At 41.6% G+C, this 25,602-nt stretch overlaps 1 protein-coding gene across 3 annotated transcripts in view; it reads left to right on the top strand.

Moving 5' to 3' along the window:
* Window positions 1–25,602, top strand: part of LOC311030565 (protein shisa-9-like) — a 78,939-nt gene that overhangs the window by 12,615 nt on the left and 40,722 nt on the right. For all 3 annotated transcript variants that reach the window (XM_084036383.1, XM_084036382.1, XM_084036384.1), the window contains exon 3: window positions 22,019–22,134. In XM_084036383.1, the coding sequence (XP_083892509.1) occupies window positions 22,019–22,134 (116 nt within the window). The remainder of the gene's footprint in view (window positions 1–22,018; window positions 22,135–25,602) is intronic.

Below are 25,602 nucleotides of genomic sequence, written 5' to 3'. Positions count from 1 at the left end.
ATCCATCCAACCACCCATCCATCCATCCATCCATCCATCCACCATCCATCCATCCATCATCCCAACCCATCCATCTATCTGTTCTCCCAACCCATCCATCCATCCTCCCAACCCATCCATCCATCCATCCACCCATCCCTTCATCATCCATCCATCCATCCCTTCATCATCCATCCATCCGTCCATCCATCCCTTCATCATCCATCCATCCATCCATCCATCCATCCATCCATCCATCCATCCATCCATCCATCTATCCATCCCTTCATCATCCATCCATCCATCCATCCTCCCAACCCATCCATCCATCCATCCATCCATCCATCCACCCATCTGTTTTTTTCATAACCGTCTCATCGTCATTTCCAACAATCTTCCTTTCAACCTCCTTTTTCTGTCTCATCTTTAAACATCTCACTGTCAGAGGAAGATTAGTCAATCAACAGTAAAACGGTAGAATTGGTAGTAAAGTATGAAGCAAAGATGTTCAATGTGTATTAATTTACAACAATGGCCTGTAAATAAATAAAAAGGCTACTGCATGAGAAACGGGTATGTACTCAGTTAATCATGAAAATAAAGAAAAAAAGTAACAGCTATATATTGTTGTAATTTCCCAAAGGAAACAGAAAAAGACATGGACAATAATAAATGCACACCTAGTATTTGGTTGCACACCCTTTGGCAGCGATACTGATTTCTTGTAGCCATCTATAAGCTTCTTGCACTTCTCAGCTGGTATTTTCTCCCACTCTTCCTTTGCAATCTCTTCAAGCTCTTGAACGTTTGCAGGCAAAGGTTAGTCGTTCCTTTTTGTGCCTTTCTTCAGCAATGGGGTCTTCCTGGCCTTCCCCCATGAAGGAAGCCCTGCTTGGTTTATGTGCGGTTTGTGTGCAGCGTATGGTACATGTTGAAACCATTACCCCAGATTGTTCCAGGTCGGCTTTCAGGTCTTTGAATGTTTTACATGGTGTATTTTCCACAGTTCACACAATTCCCCCCCCCCCCCCCCCCCACGTCCAGGCAGGTTCTCTTCAGTTCCATGCTTAGCAAACTTCTTAATAACATTTCACACTGTTGAAACAGGGATACCAAGGTCCTTGGACATGGCCTTTGACCCTTTAGAAGTATTTTGTTGGCTAATAATAACACTTCTGACATTAAAGTCATCATTCATTGGCTAATTCACCTCATATGAGCACTGACAGTCTAATTTCTGATTAATCAAAGCTGAGTCCAAATGGGGGGTGACCCTGATTTAAAGGGTGTATCAATGCCACACAGCAATCTTTCAGTTTATCTATTGTTTTCCCTACTATTGCTTTTTTTAAATTGTTGTTTTATCATTTGTTGTTCTGTATCAAACATGAGTTGTCTGTAGACCAAAGCTTTTTCACTAGATTCACTTTTTTTCCAGGAGATATTCTACATTATGTATTTTAATTTCATGGGTGCCAATAATGGTGACCAGGACTGTATGTAATGAAAGTCAGGTCTGCTTGAGGTCAACTGTCAATCAGTCATTGCTTGAAGCTGGACAAGATGGGTTCTCGCGTGATAAGGGATCCGGCATCATTCTCATGAGATCTTCTGACGTGAGAATCCAGTATGAGGTGTTTATTCCCCTCAGGTATTTTGTCTTTAGAATTATACAACATCAAATCAAAGCTCTTCAAGCTAATGAACTTACTACATTAAATGTGTCGTCTTAGTCGCCAACAGGTTTAATAAATAAATAAATGTAATATTTATTTAATTTAATATTTGCACCATTGACTCCAAGGACTCCTGATGAGCTGAATTAACTTTCTCTATTTTGGGCTCACTGGCCCTCCATTCCCTTAAAGGGTAGCAATGTCAGCACAGCTATTGGTTAAAATTGAACTATGCATGAAAAGAATTGCACAGATTTGCACTGATCTATTGAAATTAGCCAATTGTGACGAGGCCTTCATAATTGAGCATTATTAAAAAGCCTGTGTATATCATCCCTCGCTAAACGCTCTCTAATCGTCTGTTTTTTATCGCTGTTCTCATCACCATATATCTGCAGATCATTACAGCACTGATGCTAATGAGCAAATACAGCTTTTATTTATTACAGTGTGCACAATCATTTCTTACAGGTTGTTATTACTAACAGACCTCAAATCGTTTTTATTGCATCCGGTTGTAAGTCTGTTTCTTTCCCATCCTTCCCGTCTCATCATCTCGGCCTACCCATGGAGGCTCTTTGCCTCCTCAGTAATCACCTCACAGCTCTTATCTTTAAACACCATCACACCCACAGGAACGCTTAAACTTAACACAGAGATTAAACAAGAGAAAGAGATCCATCCCCTTTTGACATTCATCTTCTCCTATTCTCTTCCTTAAGCTTTCACCGCGCATCCCTATCCTGCCATCTCTTCCCATTCTTTTCTTTATAGTCCAAAAAATAATTACCTGCTAGCTGGTATCACCCAAACCCGCCGTACGTCTTCAGCGCCGTGCAGGGACGGAGATGAAACAAGAGTGTGGATGAGGGGAAACACAGAGGGGGGAACAGGATGGGACAGCGAGGAGGAATTCACGTCTTTACTTTGCTCTCTACTTTCATCTCATACCATCATCCTCGTTCATGTTTTGTTTGCTTTTCATATCCGTATGCTCGTGTTGTCTCATTCCCCATCGGTCTGTCTTTGTCTCTATCTCGCTCCTTCTCTCTCTCTCTCTCTCTCTCAGCCCCATTTCTTTTCCAAAGTTTTTTTTGTGCCACGGTAGGAAAACATACACTGCACAGTACGTAGCCAGTAAGAGAATGTACTGTAGGTGTGAAAATGTAGAGACCTCGACATCAGCTAATAATCAAATGATTGGATCTGTTTGTTTTCAGCATGTACCATTCATGAAGGTCTCATTAGTTCTGGGGTTAGACATTTCCCTGCATGGTCTGGTCCTCAAAACCGCTGACACACACACACACACACACACACACACACACACACACACACACACACACACACACACACACACACACACATATTGACCAACACAATGCCAGACAGAAACGTGTGGTGACAGGCTGCAGAGTGCAGTGCCTATAGATGTTGAGACCAATCTCGGCAGTCGTTTGTCACCTTTCGGGCCAAAAAGCTGCGTTATTCATCTTCCTCCCAGACCAGCCGGAAGACACACAGAGAAGGCTACGAAAAAAGTAGAATCAAAAATGTTTCCATGTTGCGCCTGCAGTTTTCTCCACACAGATAGAAGGGTTAATGCACTTAACAAGAATTTACCTCAGAATAAATGCTTGGTAAAGAATGTATCAGTAACAGACAGGCTGTTATTTTGAATTCACTAATGATTCTCTAAAATCAGCTGGGGGAGGTTCTAAAAAACAGCTGTTTGTGGCTTCTCTCCCTCTCTCTCTCTCTCTCCCTCTCCCTCCCTCTCTCTCTCTCTCTCTCTCTCTCTCTCTCTCTCTCTCTCTCTCTCTCTCTCTCACTCTCTCTCTCTCTCTCTCACTCTCTCTCTCTCTCTCTCTCTCTCTCTCTCTCTCACTCTCTCTCTCTCTCTCTCCCTCTCTCTCTCTCCCTCTCTCTCTCTCTCTCTGTGTTGACTGTCCCTTCACTTTCCTGTTGTTTCCTGTCTGTCTGTGGATTGCTGTAATGTGGAACATTGAATCAGGGCCAAACGCTCTATTTACTATCACCAAATGCAAGCAGAATACAATACTGTGTCTCTCTGTCTATTCATCTCTGCTCCATGTCAGCATCAACACACAGTGCAGGAACTACACACACACACACACTCAATCAATGAATTGTATATATATATATATATATATATATATATATATATATATATATATATATATATATAATGTGTTACAGTAAGACCGTTCACTATCTTCAGCCTGTATTTTTCCCCCATTTTGCAGTGTTAGTAGATAATTGATGTAATATAGAATGTGGATTATTGCAGCATAAATGTCTGGGTCACCCTGCAGCTCCTTCATACAGTGTGTTACTGGTGTTTCAGGGCAGCTAATTGGAGTTTGCTCTGTATGTTGGTGTGTGCCATATGATTGATGAGAGTGGGGGGGGTTCAGGGTCTCCAGTCGATACCACCACTTTATCATGTTGTCTTCAGCTGAACTCCCTTGAACCCTCCACCTCCTTCCTACCCTCACACATGCTCAAATATACACAGTCACATTCACAATAACAACAACAACAACAAAAATGCTGAATGTTTAAAAATCTCGTAATGGACGTCGAGTATATTACACAAGGCAGCAGTCAGTTAAAATCAGACAGGACGAGTGCAAGATGTTTTCGAAGAATAGATGCTTTAGCAAAATATCATGCATCAGATTAACACTTACTCACACTCTTTTTGCTTCCCCTCAAACATGCTCTTTGTGCTTTACAGGAGCGGCCGCAGCGTTTATCTCAACTATCCATGTACTGGGCAGGATTGTATTTGTTCTTTGCACTCGGGATTAATAACACAGTGTCTGAGCTATAATGAAAATCAATCAGGATTCAGGCCTGCAGTTACAACGCATGATGACACTGTTATCATAGTACACAACAGCCACAGAGCCAATATGCTGACAACAAATATAAAATTCAATATTTCACCTGAATGTTTCTATTTTGGATGCCTCCTGTCATTGCTGGAGTTATGCCTGGTTTTTCTATTAATCTCACTGTCAACTCTTTCCAATTTTTTAACATTTTTTTTTTAGACGGTCACAATGATGGCAGTGCTTTGCCAAGTGCTGTCTTCATTTATTCTTCTGTTTGTGAATCATGCACATTTGTAGTGTAATAATTGTAGCAAATAACTAATGGTTCCAAATATGTGTGTGACAAAATATTTGTGAGACGACCATGAGAACACATAGATGCAGGATTGCAACAAATGTGTTGTTTATCCAGGTGATTCGCTTTTTGAAAGTCAGACTGAAAACCTTTGCATGGAGATTGCTCTTAGGGTCATTAGTCTGAATGTGAATCATCACTGCAAACACGCACAAACACACAGACGCACACTCACATTTGGCAGCAGTGCAACAGTCGATATGTGTTACCTAATTATACTGATGCTGTGTCAACGTTTTAAATGTCTGCGTGATGCAACACTGATGCCGGATGCGGGGGGAAAGAAATAAAGAATAATGGGCAAATAGCTGGACGAGGGGGCAAGTGAGGAAAATATATTTTGATGTACGGTCCTCGAGCTGCAGTGAAAACAATATAATACTCCCAATGGGCTGCTGTGAAATAACACAGTCAACAGAAAATGACAGGGGTAGTGAGATTCCTCATCTCTACATGACAGCTATTATGGACCAAATAATACTCACCTTATCTCTCTCTCTCTCTCTCTCTCTCTCTCTCTCTCTCTCTCTCTCTCTCTCTCTCTCCTTCATCCCCATTTTACCCTCCTTTCCTCTGCCCTTCGCTGCTTTCTCAGCTAACCCCCTAACGCTTAACCCCTATATGTCAACACTGAAGGGCTATGATTTTGTTATTAAATTACAGCTGCAACTGTGAAAACCCCCCGTGCCTTTACCTCAGTGACCATATCGTGTCCTTAAGTTCCAAAGATATACAGCATGCGCTCTAAATACTGAAATGAAATACTTTTATACGTTGTGTATAGCTGCTATGTTATCTGATGACCCTGGCGATCAGACAGGCCAGCCTCTAACAGATCCTCATCAGACTCTGTGGCCCTCAGGCTCTGCTTCTACTGCAGATCGTGGCCCGCTAGCATCCAAAAGGCAAACACTGGAGGGCTGCACTAATATGTGTGTAACATGTGGGATATACTCAGGCTGCACTGTCAAAAATGAAAGGTTTTATAGGAGCAACAAAAAAAAAAGCTTCTTTAAAGTAAAACAAGAGAAGAAGACTTTATAGGTATTTCAATTTAAGGTTGTATTAATACAATGGTGTACTAGTAACTCCTGTAGATGAATGTTGATTAGGTTAATACCTTACAACAGGCCCGAGCCCTGTATACGAGGTTAGCGAGGTAACTTCAGGTTTAATCCTGGTAACTGCTGCTGCACACCTTACCTGCTCTGGAGTTTGAGGACTTAAGATAGCAATACACAGCAGATTAAGGTATTTCATTTCCGTATTTAGCTGTATATCGTTGGAAAATAAGGACATTATTTGGTCACTGAGGTAAAGGCACAGAGTGTTCTCACGGTTGCGGCTGTATATTAATATTTCTGACCGAAACACCAGTTTGTGATTGGTTGTATGCTGCAACCGCTCCTTTCATGTGAATGTGCTCATAGCCAGATTGTTAGAAAAAAAGACCATTTTACATTGGCTTTTGGATTATTGCAGAAAATCTGCTAATTTGCAAACAGGTTTATGATACTACACGTTTTGTTCAGCAAGATAATCTTCACAAATAAACACCACTTTGATAACAACCTTTAAGGCGTCAGCAGAAGTAAAAAGCTAATGTCAGGCTATAAACAAACCACGCGGTCACATACAGGTTGTGTATGTCAAATTACTGATATAATTATTTTCCACAGGACCTACTGTTTCAATAAACACAGAATTATTCATTTTTATTAATTTATTAATTAATTTTCTTTTGCTGCAAGTAAAACAGAAGCACCAATGCATTAGTTAGGATTAAAGCATTCTACCCTTGAGGACATCTCTCCTCTACTGTGATTGTGGGAACGTTGGCAGAGGTACCCACCGTAAAGAATATCCACTCAGGTATAATGGCAACAAAAGAGCCATTAATGTGAAGACTGTTCAGTCAGGTTTTACAGCGGCTGCTGTGAAACAAGCACTCCAGAGTTCAGTTATTGCTCCAGGAAAGAAAATCACTTCATGTACGCTGTTCTGTTCTGCTCTGTCCTCAGTAAAAGGAATAAAAACACCGCTAGTCCCCATAACCAATAAACCCGGCACCGGTGCTCAGCTGCACTGTTTAACCATACAGCGTTATTTCTCACGGAAATGGAGCACAGAGGCATAGAAACACGGTTACGTAACACAGGACAAGAGGAGAGCGAGTGAGAGAGTTTGGGGGAAACAGAAAGCTTCTGAGGGAAATGGAGAGCTCAAAGATAAAACCGAAAAGGTTGGTGGGAAAATAGCGTAGAAAGAGAGTTTTTAAAAGCGACAGATGCGCACAGATAAAGGTAGAAGGAAAGAGACAACATATAGTGGCTCGAAAAGATTTATTCTAGATTCATGACAAACCAGGAAGACTAAGAAAGATTGCCTGGTTTAATTACTTTGGTATAAGTTAACGAGGTTGTGAATTGACAGCATGATTAATTCAGTTGAAGCATGAGAATGCAAACAGATGAGGGAATGCACACTTGATATCATTATAGAAAACCTCATAACATCATTTTCTTCAGGTACTTACCTTTAAATAACGATTATATATTGACAATCTTTAGAGTAAAATTAGCTGTATACAGGATATTTCAAGTAGAATACAGGAGACACAAAGACAGGAAATCTTAGGACCTCCTCCTCTCGTGCTTTCTGATGAGCAGGCACTCCTGTGTCCTTTGCTTCTGGCTCTCAGTGTGACTCTTTTCCAGCCACGCCATCTGTATGACTATCTTTCCACTTTCCTCTCATTTCCTATTTTCTAACCTTCTTTTCTCCTTTGCACACTTCTTTTGTGTTTCCTGCATCCATTCCCTCCCCCCACGCATTCATCAATCTATCCTTCTCTCCTCCATTTGGTGTTCCTCAGTATGAGCCGCTGTGAAATGTAAAGGTGCATTTACATTCCAGCCGCATGCCTCGTCTCCTCCCTACATTCTCTCCAAATGGGTGTGATAAATCTTAAGGGAGAGGAGGATCGCCTTTTATGCTGCATACATATTGTGGCAGAAAGGCAGTAGACGGCAAACCAGATGTTCACTGGTTTCAGTTGGAAAACAAACGGTAAACACTGCCAGCTCAAATAGCCATTGTCCACAACTTGTGGGGGCAAGAGTTTAATATTCTGTCGTGCCATGACATGAATGTGGATATTTAAAAATCTAACTGATTGTGGAAAGTTACAGAAAAAATGGTGGGATAGAAGGAAATGCCTCCAAATAGTCATACAGGCTCTCCAACAACAGCTGTTTCGACCTGTTTATATTATTTTTAATGTGTTGCAGCTCATTTTTTTTTACCTCCCTTGTACAAATCAGTGCTGTTAATCCATTAATTGATCCAAATTTTGAATACTGTCGAGGTGCATCAGGGAAAATGAAAAATAAGTAGAAGTAGATTAGGAAGAGATGCCAAGAAAACCACAGTGACTGCAATTGTTGGTTTAGCTGGTTATGCTTAATCCTGCCTCTTTCTAAATTAGGGGGGTCTGTTTAAGCAAACATTTATATTCTATCAGTATTTAATAAATTTCAGTGTTTCCTTGAACATTATCCCCAAAAAGTGAAGGTAATTTGTCATTGAAGAGCCCTGACATCCCACAACGCAAACTGAGATGGCTTTTTTTTAACTGTCACCCCCCTTGCCGTCTTTTGCTCACTGACTGTATTTATCCCTTCCCTCATCTCCCCCCTCCATCTCCAACAGCGGAAGATGCTTTAAAAAAGTTTTAAAAGCCATTCCACCCTGTTGACAGCCCTCCGACACTTCTGAGAGCTCCTTAGAAAACAGAGCTAAGCACATTCAAAACACTACAGACGGAAGAAACTGTTGTTTTACAGCACAATGGAGACACAGCAATTTATAGTTTGTCATCACACGTTACTGTGCCTTAACATCATGCTTTTGCTTTTGAATGTACTACACCAGCACAGTCGAGAGTATTTATGTGTTCGTGTTTTAGTTATGTGGAATAGCTGAGACCAATGTCCACATGCATGTGTGTGTTTACCTTCATCAATATGTGCCAAGCATTCATTTACATGCACATAACCACTCGACATATAACAAAGCACTTTCCGCTGTTCACATCCCCTCCGAGTCTGTCTGTCTCCCTCCATTCATCTCTACCTTCCTCTTTCCTCTAAGTGATGACTATCCCACCAGCTTACCTCATGCTAATATCTCCAGCCATTAAGTGGATTTATGGCCCTGCCTCACTGCGAGAGCTATAGGAACCTTCTAAGAGTCCCAATCAATGCTCTTTCTCCCTACATATATGAATGCCCGGCCTGTTTTCATCAGGGAGGGGTTGCTCGACTTCTTAATGCCAGAGACACACTTACATAATCTACATTCTTTGCCAGATTTTTAAATACATTTTCAAGGGTTCTCTATAATATTCACAGCATTTATATATAACAGCAAACAGCTAATTCTCTGTGAAGATATGGTGGAGTAAATGTCTACCTGTGCAGAGAATCAACGCACTCCTTACTGCATGTGAGCGTGCCCCACTGGCTAACTCAAAGTCAACCATGTTGTTGTTGTTTGCACTGTTTGTGCTGTTAACACAGTTAGCTGCAAGCCATCGGCTCAGCTGTTGCCATGTTGAGAGCTGTGTGGAGGCAATAGATATGCTTTGAATTTGGGATTTAGTACTTTTTAAAGCCTTCTTTGTAATCAGCCAGATCTCACCAAATTGCATATGAATGACACGACAATTTGTAAGTAATTTTGCACGCAATAAGAATGTTTGCACACCATAGGCTTTACTAACTGCAATCTATAGTGTGTGATATTAAATGGGAGAAAGTCAAAGAAACACAAGACTTGCAACAAATAGACTGTTATTCGGGGCTGGTATCTCAGAGTGTTCTTTTATTTAAGTAATGTCAGTGACCCCTTTTCCCTACATATGTTGTGTTAGTGGTGCTTAGTTTACATAGTTATTTTAAGCCCAACCATGATGTTTTTCCTAACCCTAACTGTGACCGATTCCAGGTAACGATGCGACTTCAAATGAAATGCGAAAAGTAATTTCCCAACGCTAACCCCGTGGTGTATAAATGACACGCTTAAAGCATTAAATGCATTCTAATGACACACGGAAAGGTCAGGAAATGTCACGCTAATAATACACCGTCCCATGAGGTATGGTTTTTGATGGTGAGCTAGACTGAAAAACACACAAACAAGCTCCAAAACAACGTCTGTGCATGGGAAATAAACTACTCGTGTTTGTATGGTCGCAAATTAACCTGATTTAATTCAGAATTTGAGGCATTTTGCATGTTTACAGTGGTTGAATTACAAAAAGAACATCTTCCATACAATTTCCCACTCAAGGACATACTGTATATTAACCAAACTACTCATTATAAGTGGTTGCATAAGCTTCACAGATCGGCCCCTTAGCAGAGAATGACCTCTGTGCCTCTGAGGCCTTAGGACACCATGCATATGTTATTTACATAGAAACAGCACTTATACATTGTCACACATTAGTTTCGTCAGCAACAACAATGTGTGTCTGTGTTGTCTGCATTATGGTTTGTATATTATTGACTTCAAAAACCAGTTTGAAAGGTGTAGGGTACTCCAGAGACAGTACTGCACTTCCATTGGGGAACATTAGAGACATTACAAATCCTCAACCAAAACAGCAGCCGCTGAGATATCTTTTCTCTCCTCGTACTGTATGTGTCAACCTCCAAAAAAGGCACTGGAAAATAACATTTCCCAGACTGAAAGAAATAAATGACGCGTGTCAATTGATGCTCCTGAGGCAAACTGCAAGCATTCAATTTAAAACGCCAACGCCACAGAACCAGCAGTGTTTTAGGAAAAGGTCACTATTCAGGCAACATTTAGGTAAATTACATATATACGCTGCAGAGATCACAATAATCAATCAAGTAGATAACGCTTTTGGTGTGTGCTCGCGGCTATTTAAACAATACATTTACTCCAAAATACATGCATCAGACCCTTTGAGTGTGTTTGGGCCTTTTCCACTTTCATACAGAAAGTTATCCCGCATTTTTGTATCATTATAAAATTGTTTGTATCATAATAATTCTTTGCCACTCACATGCAGAATTAGCTGCATATCATCTCAGAAAACACACACTGTTAGGCTACAAATTTGGTGTCTGTTTTCACATCTCAGATAAGTTCATCAATAGGCCAACTGATGAAGAGGAACAAAACCACAGTATATTCCTTTAAAATGTTGGCACAAAGACGAGCCTGCATGTAACTGCAAGCTGAAGCTGTGCCTGTGAATCAACTCAAAGCAATAAGCCAGTGAAAGACACAGAAGAAATAGAGAAAAGGAGGGGGTGTGGGGAGAGTTTTCTGAAAAGACGCTACAAGTGTGTGTGTGTGTGTGTGTGTGTGTGTGTGTGTGTGTGTGTGTGTGTGTGTGTGTGTGTGTGTGTGTGTGTGTGTGTGTGTGTGTGTGAATCAGAGGGCAGTTTGTCATGTTGCTGCTCCACAGCCTTGATCCAAGCTGACAGGTGAAGCTAAGCGCAGCTAAACAGCACACGTAACAGAGAGGACGAGAGAGAGAGAGAGAGAGAGAGAGAGAGAGAGAGGGCAGCAGAGATAAGGAGAGGCAAACAAACTAGAGAATGGAAGAGTGGGAGAGGAGGAAAGAGGGATGGACATAAAATAAGTGTAAAAGGATGGGGAGATGGAGAGCCATTAAAAAGAGAAACAGGATGACAACAGAGAGAGAGAGAGAATTGGAGCAAATAGAAAGCTTTGGAAATGGAGGAATTGAGATAAACCGGTAAAAGAGGTTGTCTAATTGGCATTTTATCAAAAGAGTGGACTGAGCAAGTTAATTATTTTTCATACCTTCACTCAATTAATCTAAACCTCCCACATTTCACATCTCTCTCCACTCCTCTTCCCCTGGAATATGTTTTTTAGTAGGTATCAACATGGACATAAGAATTTATTTAATATTTTATCATCTGTTTTTTTTTTTCATCAAAGTTAAAGCAAATTGTCTGCTGATGGCATGTATGTAGCAATTGGAGAAAAAGCAGCTATTCACAATGCATTACTGTTTCCTTTGTGCCCCTTGGGAAAACATTTTTTGAAACCATTTCAAACCCAGAACAGGTGAAGTAAAGTTATCTTGTAAAAGGAAGGCAAAGGAAGGCAAAACGGTTTCCTGGAAAGTTTGCTAAATTGTTGAAAATGAAAGCAAACAGGAGGAAAAAAGACAAAGGATGCCGGCCAAGTATGATTTGAGAGCGAATAGTTTGGAGGATGAATGCAGACAGAGTTCAAAAGTGAAAGTGCTACAAGAGAAATGGACCACTTTAACACTTCTGAGGAAAGAATGATGTATAAAAGATGATGCAGAAGAAGACGGAGTTTGAGAAAGCGAACGGATAGGAAGCAGAGACAGATGTGACACACAGATGTGTGTGTGTGTGTGTGGATGGAATGACAATTAGTTAAGTAGGACAGGTTGATAGATAGTCATTGATGGGTGCCACCCTATAGGTGCCCTCACTCATGTCAAGGCAACGCCAAGATCAAACTTATCGTACATGTGTGTGTTGATTTCCTGACAAATGAGGAGCAAGAATTGGCTGTGAGGCTTGCTTATCCATTATTTTATGCTACTGCATTGTCAGCGTGTCCTTGTGCTCTCTGTAGGTGTGTGTGTATGTGTGTGTGTGTGTGACAAACAACATATTGTGCGTATAGCTTTGATGTCGAGGCTGAACTTTGAGCTGAATGCAGTGTGAAGGGAATATGTGCATGAGCGAATGTGTGTGTTATGAGCTAAACACAGGTTGACTCCTTGCTCCCACTTCTGCTGCGTTGCATTGCAAAGCTTTCTACGGTGTTGCTTTCTGTTACGTTACATTGCATAGCATCGCATTCATTGTACTGCATTGAAAAGGATGCAGTTGTTCCGTCTGAACTGTGTGCACAACACAGCAACAGCAATCAGACGAGGTCGGTCCAGTCTTCGGAGAAAAGCACATGGTGTTTTAACAGCAGACTGTATGAACACGGACGACATGACAGCTCCCCCAATGTTAAGCCAAAACATCTCGATTGCCTGCTTGTTGGCTGCTCTGTAGTTTTAATTAGTAATATGATGCAATAAAACGAGGCTGCGGCATCATGATTGACAGCTGCGATCCGCAGCTCGTCGGAGGGAAGTGATTTTCACGGAGCTGGAGCCTCGGGAATGTAGTTAGAATAGAATTAACTGTGATTGTCTCTTTCAACCATACACTCTATCTAAAGATCTTTATATATACGGTCACTGGCCATGCCACTAGCTAGATCAGCAACATTTCCACTGATAGCCAACACTGCCGGACCGTCATATCATATTTGACATGCGGATGACGTTTCTGAAACATGAATAATCATACATGTAGAAAGGTGTTATGGTTAGTGGTTGTGTCTTTCTAGCCAAACAGCTACCATCTCGTTGAGTCAGTTAAGTACAGCAGCTTGGTGGCTCTCACGCTAACAAGCTGTAGCTGAGCTGTCGATTGGTTAGGGCAGGTGTGGGCGGGACTTTGATACAGCGGCCCCACCCCCAATCATTACTGCGACACCAGCGAATGATGGCAGCTGCTGTGTTTGGGATATTTTGGCTCCATTTTACGCTGATAAACAATATTTCTTGGCCACGTGCAATCACTTTTTGCAGTCTCCGCTGGTTGCCTGGCAACCTCAGGGTTTTGCACTTGGATTGAGTGAGGCGAGATGTTTACTTTCCAGTCTTTATGCTAAGATAAGCTAACCGGCTGCTGGCTGTGGCTGAGAGTGTTATTGATAAAGTTTGAGAGTGCTTTATGTTCACATATAGATTAGGAGCAATATAGGGCCTACATCAATACTGAAAGAGAACAGTTCTGTTCAACAACAAAGAAACATGAATGGTTATTAAATCATAACTCTGACATGATGTGACACTAATATGAACCTGAAAAGAGGCTCTGAAGATGCGTCCTCATGCATCAGCCGGTCCTGTTTGCGTGTCCATTGATAGTTCACATTGCTGGCTGACCAGCTGCATCCCCTTATCCACAATTAGCACCCATCTAGGAGACGGAGAGCTGGCACATCCCGCCGCTCATTCAAAATGCATCCAAATTGATCAGCGTTGAGCTTTTCCATTCATCCATCCATCCTGTGGGAGTCTGTGCGTGTCTCACCTTCCCGAAGCGAGCAAACACCTCCCCGAGCGACCCACGCTGGCCACGCCAGTGCCATGTGTCCGCGCCTGCGGTCGTAATCCAAGGTCACTTAACGCCACAGTTCACACACCGCTAACACCATTTACGACAACCTGTCACTGTGCACTGATGATGGAGTGCTGTGGTATTGCTAATTCATCAACGCTGCCCTGACCATGACATGATATTTAGAGTACATGACATGTACAGGTTGTTTGTTGGGCCCCCATGGGTGCCTCCATATAAGGCATGCGAGGTGAATTGATCCCATTGTCCATGTGAAAGAGATGGATGTGTGGGCTGTTGACCCGGCCGGCTGCATTAAATGTGAGGACGAGTGTACTTCTAAATTCATCCCTACAACAAAGTGAATTCAGGTTACAGGATTCTACCATCATGAATAATGGAAAACTCTTTTCAACACGCAAGATAAAAGAAACTTTTGTCCATGCCTGCCTCAATAGTCTAAATATGAATTATGAAAGAGACAAAGAAACAAGTGAAAACATCCACGTGCTGGTTGAAACAGTGGTAGACGGATTTACAATTACATAAATCTATGTGTATATTCTATGCGATGAACACCTATAATGACTTCTGGCTTTCCTAATGAGCGTTTTGGACATTGATAGATATCTGATAAAGCGGATCGATATCATCCTGTCTATCTCACAGTAGTGATGGATGGCAGTGAGATCATGGCATGCTGAGTACCTGTATATCATCAATACTGTCAAAGGCTTCACAGGATGATAGATATTCTGCTGACAAATGTGTCTGCGTGTAGGTGTATTCATGCGTGGGTTATATGTGCGTCACACTGATGAATGTTTGAGAACAAATCCCTTGAGGAGGGTGAATCTTTGTGTGTGTGTGTGTGTGTGTTTTGTTGTTTCTAAAATAAAGACGGCCCAAAAATAATGAGCGCAGGCAGTGACTCAGAGGTTGACATATGGTATTTTCTGTGACATCATCGTTAGCAACACTACCGTCTCAGCGCTGAGATCCTGCCAGCAACTGGTCCATGCAGCTTCCAGCGAGCTGGCTTTGAATTTGTTCATTTTATTTATTGTCCCGTTGCTGAATCTCGATTTGTTGCTGGTGTATAAATCGATGTAGCGAGTCAAACTCACCCAGAATCTTTATTGTCATTACTGTAAGATTTTCTGAGATTTAACCCTGATATATTGATATGGACTTGACAGAATCACCAATGGCAGACATACAGTGACATTAATTCAGGCTTGTCTTTATAAGACATTGTGAACAAAGTAAAAGCTTTTCTTAAGAAAGTTTTGAGTCCTTGAGGACATAATATTGATATTTCTTCTTTCTTTTTTTTATTTTGGTCTTGGCCTATATGTGTTTTGATGAAAATGTTGCTATCTTCTAACCATTCTGAGGCTACAAGCTGTCACCATCTCTGGTGTGTATAGTGCCACGGCTGTGGTTCAGTAGATAGAGCGCGTCCTTCTTCAATCACAAGGTTGTCTCTCCTGTCTGCATGTGTGAGAGGCAAAAAAGAGGCTTTTTCCAGTAAGGTAGAAGGGTGCTGTATAATCCTATCCATTTACCATGGTTACCGGTGTCATCACATCTGTCACCAGGCCCGTTAACGTGTTCAAAGCAAACCCAAATTGATCACAACCAACATATTTGGATCACTCTTCTCTGCAGTAATTAACTGACTGACTACAGCCGCCATTGCAACACTCACTTTTGTTTTGGCTCATCTGCTGTAGCTTTAGCGTAGCAATAGCAGCTAGGTGATGCTAGGTGACTGCATGTCAACATGATCATTGAAAATCAGGATATCCACTCACATTTTCACCAAAATATTGTATACTGTCTGGGTTTGACCTGGGAGATAGCAGATGCTATAATCTGTCGAATGAATAAGTTAATTTTAGATATAATATTGAAATTGTTGTTGATCCTGAATACTGTCTATGGCCTTACCACTTATTTTAGGTGGTAAATCCGTATTTGTGAATATTAAGGCACCATTTTTTCCCAAAAAGGATACAATGTTTTGAAATGAAACTCTTCCTATGTGAGGTTATACCCACACTCATGTAAGTGGATGAGAGACTAGTATGCATGGACACAAACCGGCCCTGGCATGGCAGGCGCTCAGCAATGCCAAGGGACATTATTTGGCAGCTGTCAGCTCTAATAGGAGTATAGCAGGGTGGGAGACAGATCCAGGCTCTGTACCAAGCCTACAAGGGTGCACTATCTGGCAGCGACATGCATATCTGTGTGTCTTGCTGTGTGCACGTACACACACACACACACACACGTACGAGTGTGCAAATGTTTGTGTGTCAGAGGGACTGGTGTATCAGACCCCCTTAGAGATAATGCATGCTACCAATTGTGCCACTACAGTGTCCATTTAGCCTACTATCTGTGTGTGGGAATCTGGCCCTGTGTGTGTGTGTGTGTGTGTGTGTGTGTGTGTGTGTGTGTGTGTGTGTGTGTGTGTGAGTGTGTGAGTGTGTGTGTGTGTGTGTGTGTGTGTGTGTGTGTGTGTGATCCCCCTCTGACAGCAGTGGTGGGATAAAGTGCAGTGAATTACTGATGAAGAGAGACTTCAAGTGTTGGCTCTGTCACTTCATAAACACCATGAGACAAAGATAAGGAGGGGGAGATGAAGATACACATTCACTACAGGAAACACATACACAAATACATGCACGCACACACACACACACACACACACACACACACACACACACACACACACACACACACACACTACATGTGACTATCTCTTTCTGCCATGTCCTCTTACTTACAAAAGCTTCATTTGGCAATCTAGTTCAAACTGCCCATTCAGTGGCACCGGTTTTGGAACAATAACTATTCAACTTATTTTCCATAACAATCAAGCTCTTTTCAAATAAGCTCCAGAACTGCTCATTGCTGCCAACACAAAGGAGAGTGGAAACCTGTATTGTTAGTGAAGTATGAAAACAGAATACTCAGGCGTAGTATGTAATATCCAACAAGTAGGTGTTGAAATCAGATCATTGGGTCATAATGAAGAAGACTTGTTAGTTTTGTGTTTTGGGATCTAATTAATTGCGAAATATGAGATGAAGGACAGCCCCCGCATGGTCATAAACTCCCATGCATCCTTCTAGCTTGCTCATTTTAAAATTCCCTTTCCCTGCTCCAGAGGATATTTTAGTGAAATCAGTGGTAACCTACACACATAATGAATATGCAATTTCCTCCCACCGTAACACCTCTAAATTACCACCAATGACGATTAAAGGATGAGTCACTCCTGTGTGGCGTCTATTAACTCCCTTTAGGCACATCCGTATATTTGGACTCCAGCAGCTCCGTGTGTCTAAAGCGTATGTTCAGTGTGCATGTGCGAGTGTGTGAGCATGATCTATGTATTCGTGTTTGCGTAGGTTGGTCGGCTGCCACAACCATCGGTGGTGAGCGGCGTCACAAACAATTATACAGCACCCCTGTTTGAACGCAGCAGGGTGGTATCTCCATGCTCAGTCCCATGCTAGGTTGCAGGGCCCTGCAATCATCTGTGGGGGGCCTTGTAATTTAAACTAACCTGCTGTGACAGTGAAGAGTGATTCAGCCACATAATGCTGTGTTATAGACCCAGGGGAGTAAATGTGTTTGTGTGCGCCAGTGTGTGTTTGTGTGCAGAACAATACTCAATGTCTTATTTCGTGACCGTGGGGTGTTTTTCTCACTTTATTTTTAGCACGAAACACGCTTTGACAATTGAAAGCAATAGCACATATTTTGGTTATACAACCAGGACAGGGCCACTGCGAGGTCGTAATACTTAACACAAACTGTATGTTTGCAGCTGATTTGGTTCACGGTGTTCGACTGCATTGATTAGCAGTTTGCCCATGAAATAAATAGCTGCCCTCTCCTCTAGTTGGGAGCTGTGGAGCATCACAAAATGTGTTCCTTTTATACTGGAAAATGAATTTCACAATCCACTCGCTCAATTGACTGTTTTTCAGATATGCATGCAGCTGAGTGAGTGAGCAAACAAGTGAGCAAGTAACTTAATCATGCTGGACTCTTAATCACCCTTTTGAGTTTTCTGTCATGTCACAGCAAAACATCTAGTGCTTACATGAGCTCATCCTAAGGATCTGGTTGTAAATGATATATCATGAAAACTGCTATTTAGATTATTATGGGATTTTAAGCCATGTTGGCGTTGTGACTGGGGATGGCAATGTCAAACTTTTGTTTATGGGTTTTGAAAAATACAGTCTATGAACATCAGCTTTTATTCATTATTCAGCTAAGGGAAATGGAAATATATTGTTTAGTCCTTTTATAGGGAAATAGGCTCATCTGGCATGTGGGTGAAAACCTCATGAAGTTGATGAACAATATTTATTTATCAAGTAAACAACATTCCATAAAATGTAACAATAGTTTTCCATTTTAAGAAATATCAACAAAGCTCCACCAGAGTGATATTATACAACTGTTAACGAAGTAGTAATCCTTGAGTCAAGTTACCATCAAGTGTAAACTTCCCCACTAATTGTACCAAAATGGAAGTAGCTCAACAGCTCAGTTAACTCTAACAGCCTATAATCAACTCTAGTGTGTTTGCAACCACTTAGCATATTTCAAAGAGAAGAGTGTTTAACCGATCCTCAATTTGTAACACGCCCAGCTTTGAGAAAAAAGACCGCATTTGGGTAAAGTTTCGGCAGAATTAAGACGGCACCTGGTATATGTTTTATGCATTGTTGCGTGTGGAACTGCATCATAGCCTACTGCATTCCTCTCTCCTCCTTCATATCGGTGCTAGAAGTGTGTGTTGTTTGAAGTGCTGCATGTCAACCCCCCCCCAGCCATATCATATCAGCATATCCCACATGTGCTACAGGTTGGGTTGACACCATTCTGATTTGGGGTTAACAGCATATTTGAATTTCGTCCTCCTCTTCCATTTATCACAACGATGTGGTGATAAGCTGGTAGAGCTGAAAGCTGTTGCTGTATGCCGTTCCCTTATAGTTATCTGGAGTCATTCATGGATTGTGTTAGTGCGTGTGCTCTGACAGGGGGCTCTGGTGTACTTATATCACTTTGTATAATTTCAAGAGTGCTAATATTGCAAGTTAGAATTGTTCATGTGACAGTTTCCGTGGGGAGAGGAAGAGAAAGGAGGGAGGAAGGGCTGAGAATACCAAAGGGGGGAAGAGAAAGAACGAAGAGGGAGAAAAAAAATCGGGCCAAAGGGTGAGAAGAACCGGAGTGCGAGAGCGGCAGAATCAGAGGGCTGAGAGGAGAAAAAGGAGAGACGGAGGGTTGAGGAAGCGATACAGGGAGAGATAAAAGGCTTGTATCCTTGGCGATGAAGAAGGGGGCAGGGATAACAGGGGGGGATGGAGTCGGACGCAGAAAGTTGGTAAGATAAGACCAACAGGATTAGGAGCGGAACGAAGGAAAGGGAAGATGTTTCCAGGGAGATTGAGGGTGTTGAGAACAACAAGTATTCAACAATAGCGCTCTTAGGCATTCCCGAGGGGACGAAAGCAAGACAGCCAGAAGGCAGGGAGATGGCCGAGAGAGGGAGATACAGCCTCAGCTTGCTTTATAACCATGGAGACTGAGGGGTGGGCCAGTGGAAGACAAATGGAGTAATGGAATGGAAGTGGACAGATATTAATGAGATGAGAGCAAGAGAATGGATTGGCTAGCAAGCAGAAAATGCAAAAGGGCAATTGAGATGCATGTGTGGGTACATTATATATGCTCCTGTGACACAACCTGCCTATTCTATCCAGTAGGACACATTTTATGGGTCTTTTTTGTCAATGCAGTAATTTCCCCATGGAAATCATTAAAGTTTCATTGGGTCTGTCAAACACTTCAAATGTTATGGATTTAAAAGTAAGTTCTATTACTAATCTTACACATATTTTCACAATATTTGAAGTGAGGAAGTGATGACTTGTCATCTCGGCAGCATGGATGTTATATCAAATTTCAAACTTTTCCCCCGATGTTAATTTATCCAGAGGAGGTTTTTGCTGAGCCGGGTATATTTCATGTTCACACTAGGGAGCTGCCCAGTACAACCATTGCTGAGGATTGCTTAATGGCACCATAGCAGTGAGAAGAATGTCAAGGGAGGCCGAAGAAATACCAATCTAATTTCACATTTTCCTGCCTGATACTTGTGATCTGGCGCTGTACTGTGCAGAGACTCGAAGTCTCTCAACAGCATCATCGAGCATTTCTTTGGTGTCTGGTAGAAATCGTACTTTTTAATTGCCTTTGCCAAGGAGAGCATGTTTCTGCCCTGTCAGTTAATTTGTTAGCTTCCGTCTCAGATGGATATTTCAAAAGCTCATGAATTGATTTCTTCTGAAACTTAGAAGGCCGTAAAGAGAAAAACAGCTGATCACATTTGTGGCCTGCCATGACCCATGACAGAAGTATTTAGATAACCCTGATGACATCACCAAGGGTCATCTTCGACCTGACAAAGCTCCAAATAACACATTAAACAACTGTTTTCACGGGTTGACTAATAATCCTCATGACGAGTAAACTGAATTCCCCCTTTAATTATTTAATGTCATACCATGATATATTGGCATGCCGTATGATGTCATCATAAGCCACGTGTGAATAAAGAAACTTCATGACCTTCACATGGCACCTAATACATTGTGCCTATTACACGTCTACTGTGTTGAATGGCATAAAAATAGTACAGGTGTTCATGTGTTTATGCTCAGTGATTCCATGACCGCAGGCACTCATCTCACAGCAGGCTAATAAAAAGACGATTGCTCTGCTGCATTTTAGGAGTCTGTTTTAAGCGTTTCAACAGTGAGATTAACAGCGAGGAAATATTTATGGGCCTCTTGATGGCAGCTCTCAGGTCACAGCTGATTTGTTGACTACGTCGCTATAATTTCCTTGTCAGTGGCGACACGTTGATGTTGAGCGATCTCTTGTTTTTTAGTCCTTGTCAATGTGAGAAAAAACTGGAAAGTTTATAAAACGATTAATGAGATTAAATAGAATAAAAAAAAAGGAAATAGAAGAAAACTTTTCAGACATATTTAAGTTTTTCTTTCTTTTTCAGCACCTTAAAAAATAGCTGACACTCTAAGAGCAAACAATATCCTTTGCTTTTTTGGGTGAAATCAATGCTTGTTTATGAAAGAAAAAACAACAAAAAAATGTCTTCCATCTGACAGAATAGACTAGAGATTCGCATACAATAAAATTCAACCAATTACCTTTTGCCTGATAGAAAACACTGTCCATGTCCTGTTTCCAGCTGCAGGTTCTGTGTCCTCCCAAACAGTTAAATGTGCATGTTGGAAGGCTATTTCCTGCCTGTGTTCCAGTTTTGAGGACGCATCAGAACTTGTTCAAAGCTATCAAACAATAAAAGATGGCAAAAGGGGAAGTTGTTTTAGTTTTTAGGGGGGGTTTTTTCTTCATAAATGATTGATGCTCCCAGTTGGCAAACATCCAGAGACTCGTTCTTTTCATCCTCGCTTCCACTTTTCTTGAATTTAATTCAGAGTGTTTTCTGTTTGGGTTTGTTTTCATGGATCTGAACAGTTGTGTTTCAAACTCGTCTTTAGTCTCAGGTAGCGTGATTAACTTGAAGGCTGTTTGGATACTTTTAATAGCAGGTTTTAAATATCAGGCGCACGTAAACATGTTTGTTTATTCTATCTTTTATCATCTTTCTCTCTCCGGCCCATCACGTCACTGCAATACTCTCCCTTCTGTCTCACTTGTCTCATCTACCTGACAGCACTCTGTCCTCTCTCGTTCCTTTGTGTGGACACTTTTGTCTGCTCTTCAGTGTGTTCATATGTGTGTTTTTATACAGTGCATAAATGTGTGTTTTCTTCCTTCCTCCAGGACTTTGACAGAGCTTATGAAGCAGCCAGGGGAGGTGGGACTGGTGGATGGGGCCGGGGTTCATCATCCTATAGGGACCAACGGCATCTCCGCCAGATCACTACGCTCCAACAATGGTCAGTCCTCCATGTGTGTGTGTCTGTTTGGGTTTGCAATAGGGCATTGTTTTAAAAATGAAAATATGATACTGATACCAATAAATAGTTCATTTTATACTTATTTTTTTAAATTTCATTTGATACCCATCGTATCAATAGTAAAAAATGGGCCGTACTTTGCTGAAATGAACTGTCAAATATTATGGCTAGGCTATGCTAACATCATAGCCGCTCCATCAACACTCAAAATCAGGGCATATAGGCATAAATGTAGCGATGACATCATTATTATACCATAGACATTCTATGGTGTATACAGAGTTTCTAGACACACCACAACACACCTGGAGCTGATGGGGGACTGAAGACACCATAGACCCATTTAATACACGTACATGTATACATTTCTGCACCAGATCTCCATTGTACCCATTTGTATTGACACACCTATAGTATAGATCCCACACTGCTGTCTGTCTGCCTTACACATAAACACACACACATTAGCACACATGTGTCGTCCATGGGCAGTGAGACACGGGGACAGACAGGTCATTTTTAATTAAGATGTAATTAGCCGTGTTCCAGCTCCAAAGCCACAGAGGGAACACTGTGTGTGACCCATCTGTCTCCCTCTTCCTCTGATAACCACACACACACACACACACACACACACACACACACACAAACACAGATATCGTGCTCAATATAACCGTGTGCTTCTGCGGTGGATTGAGACTCAAATTAGCAGGCATGTTTCCTGAGGGCTTATTTGTGACAAGAGTGATGGCATGTTTGAAAGGACAAAGGTCCCTGTTGCCTCTCTAGTTTGTCCCTCGCATCAGGCTCAGCAGAGAAAATGTGAGCCAAGCTTTGGTCCAGATGTTTTCTGGTACCCAGGTTGACTTGTGTTACTGTGTGTGAAGTGAATCTTTATTGTAAACCATTGAAGGTCATATCTGGTTCCACCAATGCATGCATAAAGCCATATGATATGAATAAACACGATGGCGGCTTTTGTTAGTGCACATGCGCAGATACAAACCACATGTTTATATATGCTCTCAATCATATATCAATTATCATAAAGTGAAGTTTTCACATTTCACTCTATCATCAATGCTCCCACGTACACATGCAGTATTCATTCACACATCAAGACAAAAAGAAAATGCTGAGGTGTCTCCCTTTACTTTCATTTTCCCACTATTGCAATAAACAAGTTTTTGGCCTCTTTCTCACCCCACTTCTCACCCCACGCTGTGCTTATTAGCGCTCTGCATTCTTCCGTCATGCTTTGTTTTTCTCCTTGCATTTCATTCTTCCCCTGCTAATAAATCTCCAGTTTACATCCTCTGCTTTCTCACATTATTCTATCTTGGTATTTTTTCTGTCTTCATCATCATTATCAGCCCTTCAGCACCACACACACACACACACACACACACACACACACACACACACACACACACACACACACACACACACACACACACACACACACACACACTCACTCACTTTTAGTACATACATTATGAAATATACTTCTCACCATATGTGATAGCATTTTTGATTGTCTTGAATATTTTATTGTGATAAAGTTATCTTTTGAATATTTCCTTTTTTAAATCTGATGGATCAGTGGTGTGCACACATAAAAAATAGTTCAATTTTATACCTTAAGATAATATTGACTAGTTCTTAAACCTCATTTGGTTGTGTTTATGAACGTTTTCCATTTTCTTATCTCTCCCACGTTTCAGATGTTTGACGTATCTATGCTGTAAAATGTCAGGCTACACAAGAAAGAAGAAGAATTATACACTATGCCACTCTGAGACACGGAAGAAGCAGAAGGATAATTAATGCTGTAGATTAACAGATGATAAAGTGCAAAGAACTAACAGAAGAAAGGCCATGAGAGGCGTCTGAGGGCAGATAAACAGGGCAGACGAATGGAGGACAGAGTGTATGTGGGTGTGTGTGTGTGTGGTGCAGGGATTGAATGGGGTTATAGGGTGACGACAGTGGGGCGATGGGATGAAACCATTGCGATCCCTTTGTGTCAGCCGTCTACACATAATCACCTCTTAATTAAACATATTTAATCCTCCAGGCCACTTAGACAGAGAGAGCGGGAAAACAGAGATGTGGGGCAGAGAAAGACACAGAGAGGAAAGGAGAGAGCATGGTAGACAGATGGCTATGAATGGAGACCAAATGCTTATCACTTCACAGGTTAGAGTAAAAGCACTCGTGGAGGTTGGCCATCGCGATTGAACTGTTCTCCCTCTCCATGAATTAAAATTCTGGGCTCATAGAAAAGACGTCTAGGCTCTATGAAAAGTTGTGTTTCACCAACAACAACTACGGCAAAATGCACACCTATAATGATAACGATAACATTATTGCCTTTCAATGGGAAAAGCCTCTAAAATGGAATATCTACAGTAACAGCTCTGAACGTGATCTTTTTTTAAATTTCTTAAGTTCAGCAGCGGTTTTTAGCCATGCCAGAGGCCTGAGACGACATCGGTCTGTCGTTGGGTTGCCCGTCAACTCTAGCTTGGCAACAGTTTCATTCCCATGAAATTTGGCACAGACATTCATGGTCCTCAGAGGAAGAGTCCTGACTTTGATGATCCCCTGATGTTTCTCCTTAGCACCGCCATGATGTTCACACTTTTGACTCAGAGTGAAATGTCTCCCTATATTGAGTGGATTGAATATCTGGTACACACATTAATGATCCGTGTAGTAACTTGTTCGATCTTCTGATCGAAAACATTTCACATTGAAAAAATACCTGGGAAGCTGTTGACAAAGCTGTACTTTGTGTGTAATGCTAATTATTAGGTAATTGTGTGCGAAACCAATATGGTTATATATCCATTTTCTACCGCTTATCCTGTATTCAGGGTCACGGGGGGGGGGGGGGGCTATCATTGGCTGAAGGCAGGGTACACCCTGGACAGGACGCCAGTCTATCACAGGGCCAAAGAGACAAACAACCATTCACGCTCACATTCACACCTACGGGCAATTTAGAGTCATCAATTAACCTATCCCCATGCATGTCTTTGGACTGTGGGAGGAAGCCGGAGAACCCGGAGAGAACCCACGCTTACACGGGGAGAACATGCAAACTCCACACAGAAGGAACCCGGGACCCTCTTGCTGTGAGGCGATCGTGCTACCCACTACACCACCGTGCAGCCCCGATGGTGAACATGGTAAACATTTTAAGCATTTAGCTCAAAGTACAGCCAATAGTCTCACAGATATGAGACACTACATGCAGCACCATGCACCCATCAATACCTTAAATCCAATATCTCTTTCTTGCCTTTCACATTTGTTCCCTGTCTGTCTTTTCTGTGAATTTTAAAATAATAATTAATAATTGATTTATTCTGAAATTGTTCATATGATAGCGGATCTCAAATGTTCTTTCTTTTCACCCCGACTTGCTGACTTACCTCTGAT

The sequence above is a fragment of the Eutrigla gurnardus genome (genome assembly GCF_963514095.1).
Source record: "Eutrigla gurnardus genome assembly, chromosome: 20".
Taxonomy (NCBI): domain Eukaryota; kingdom Metazoa; phylum Chordata; class Actinopteri; order Perciformes; family Triglidae; genus Eutrigla; species Eutrigla gurnardus.
This window is presented reverse-complemented; position numbering and strand designations above follow the sequence as displayed.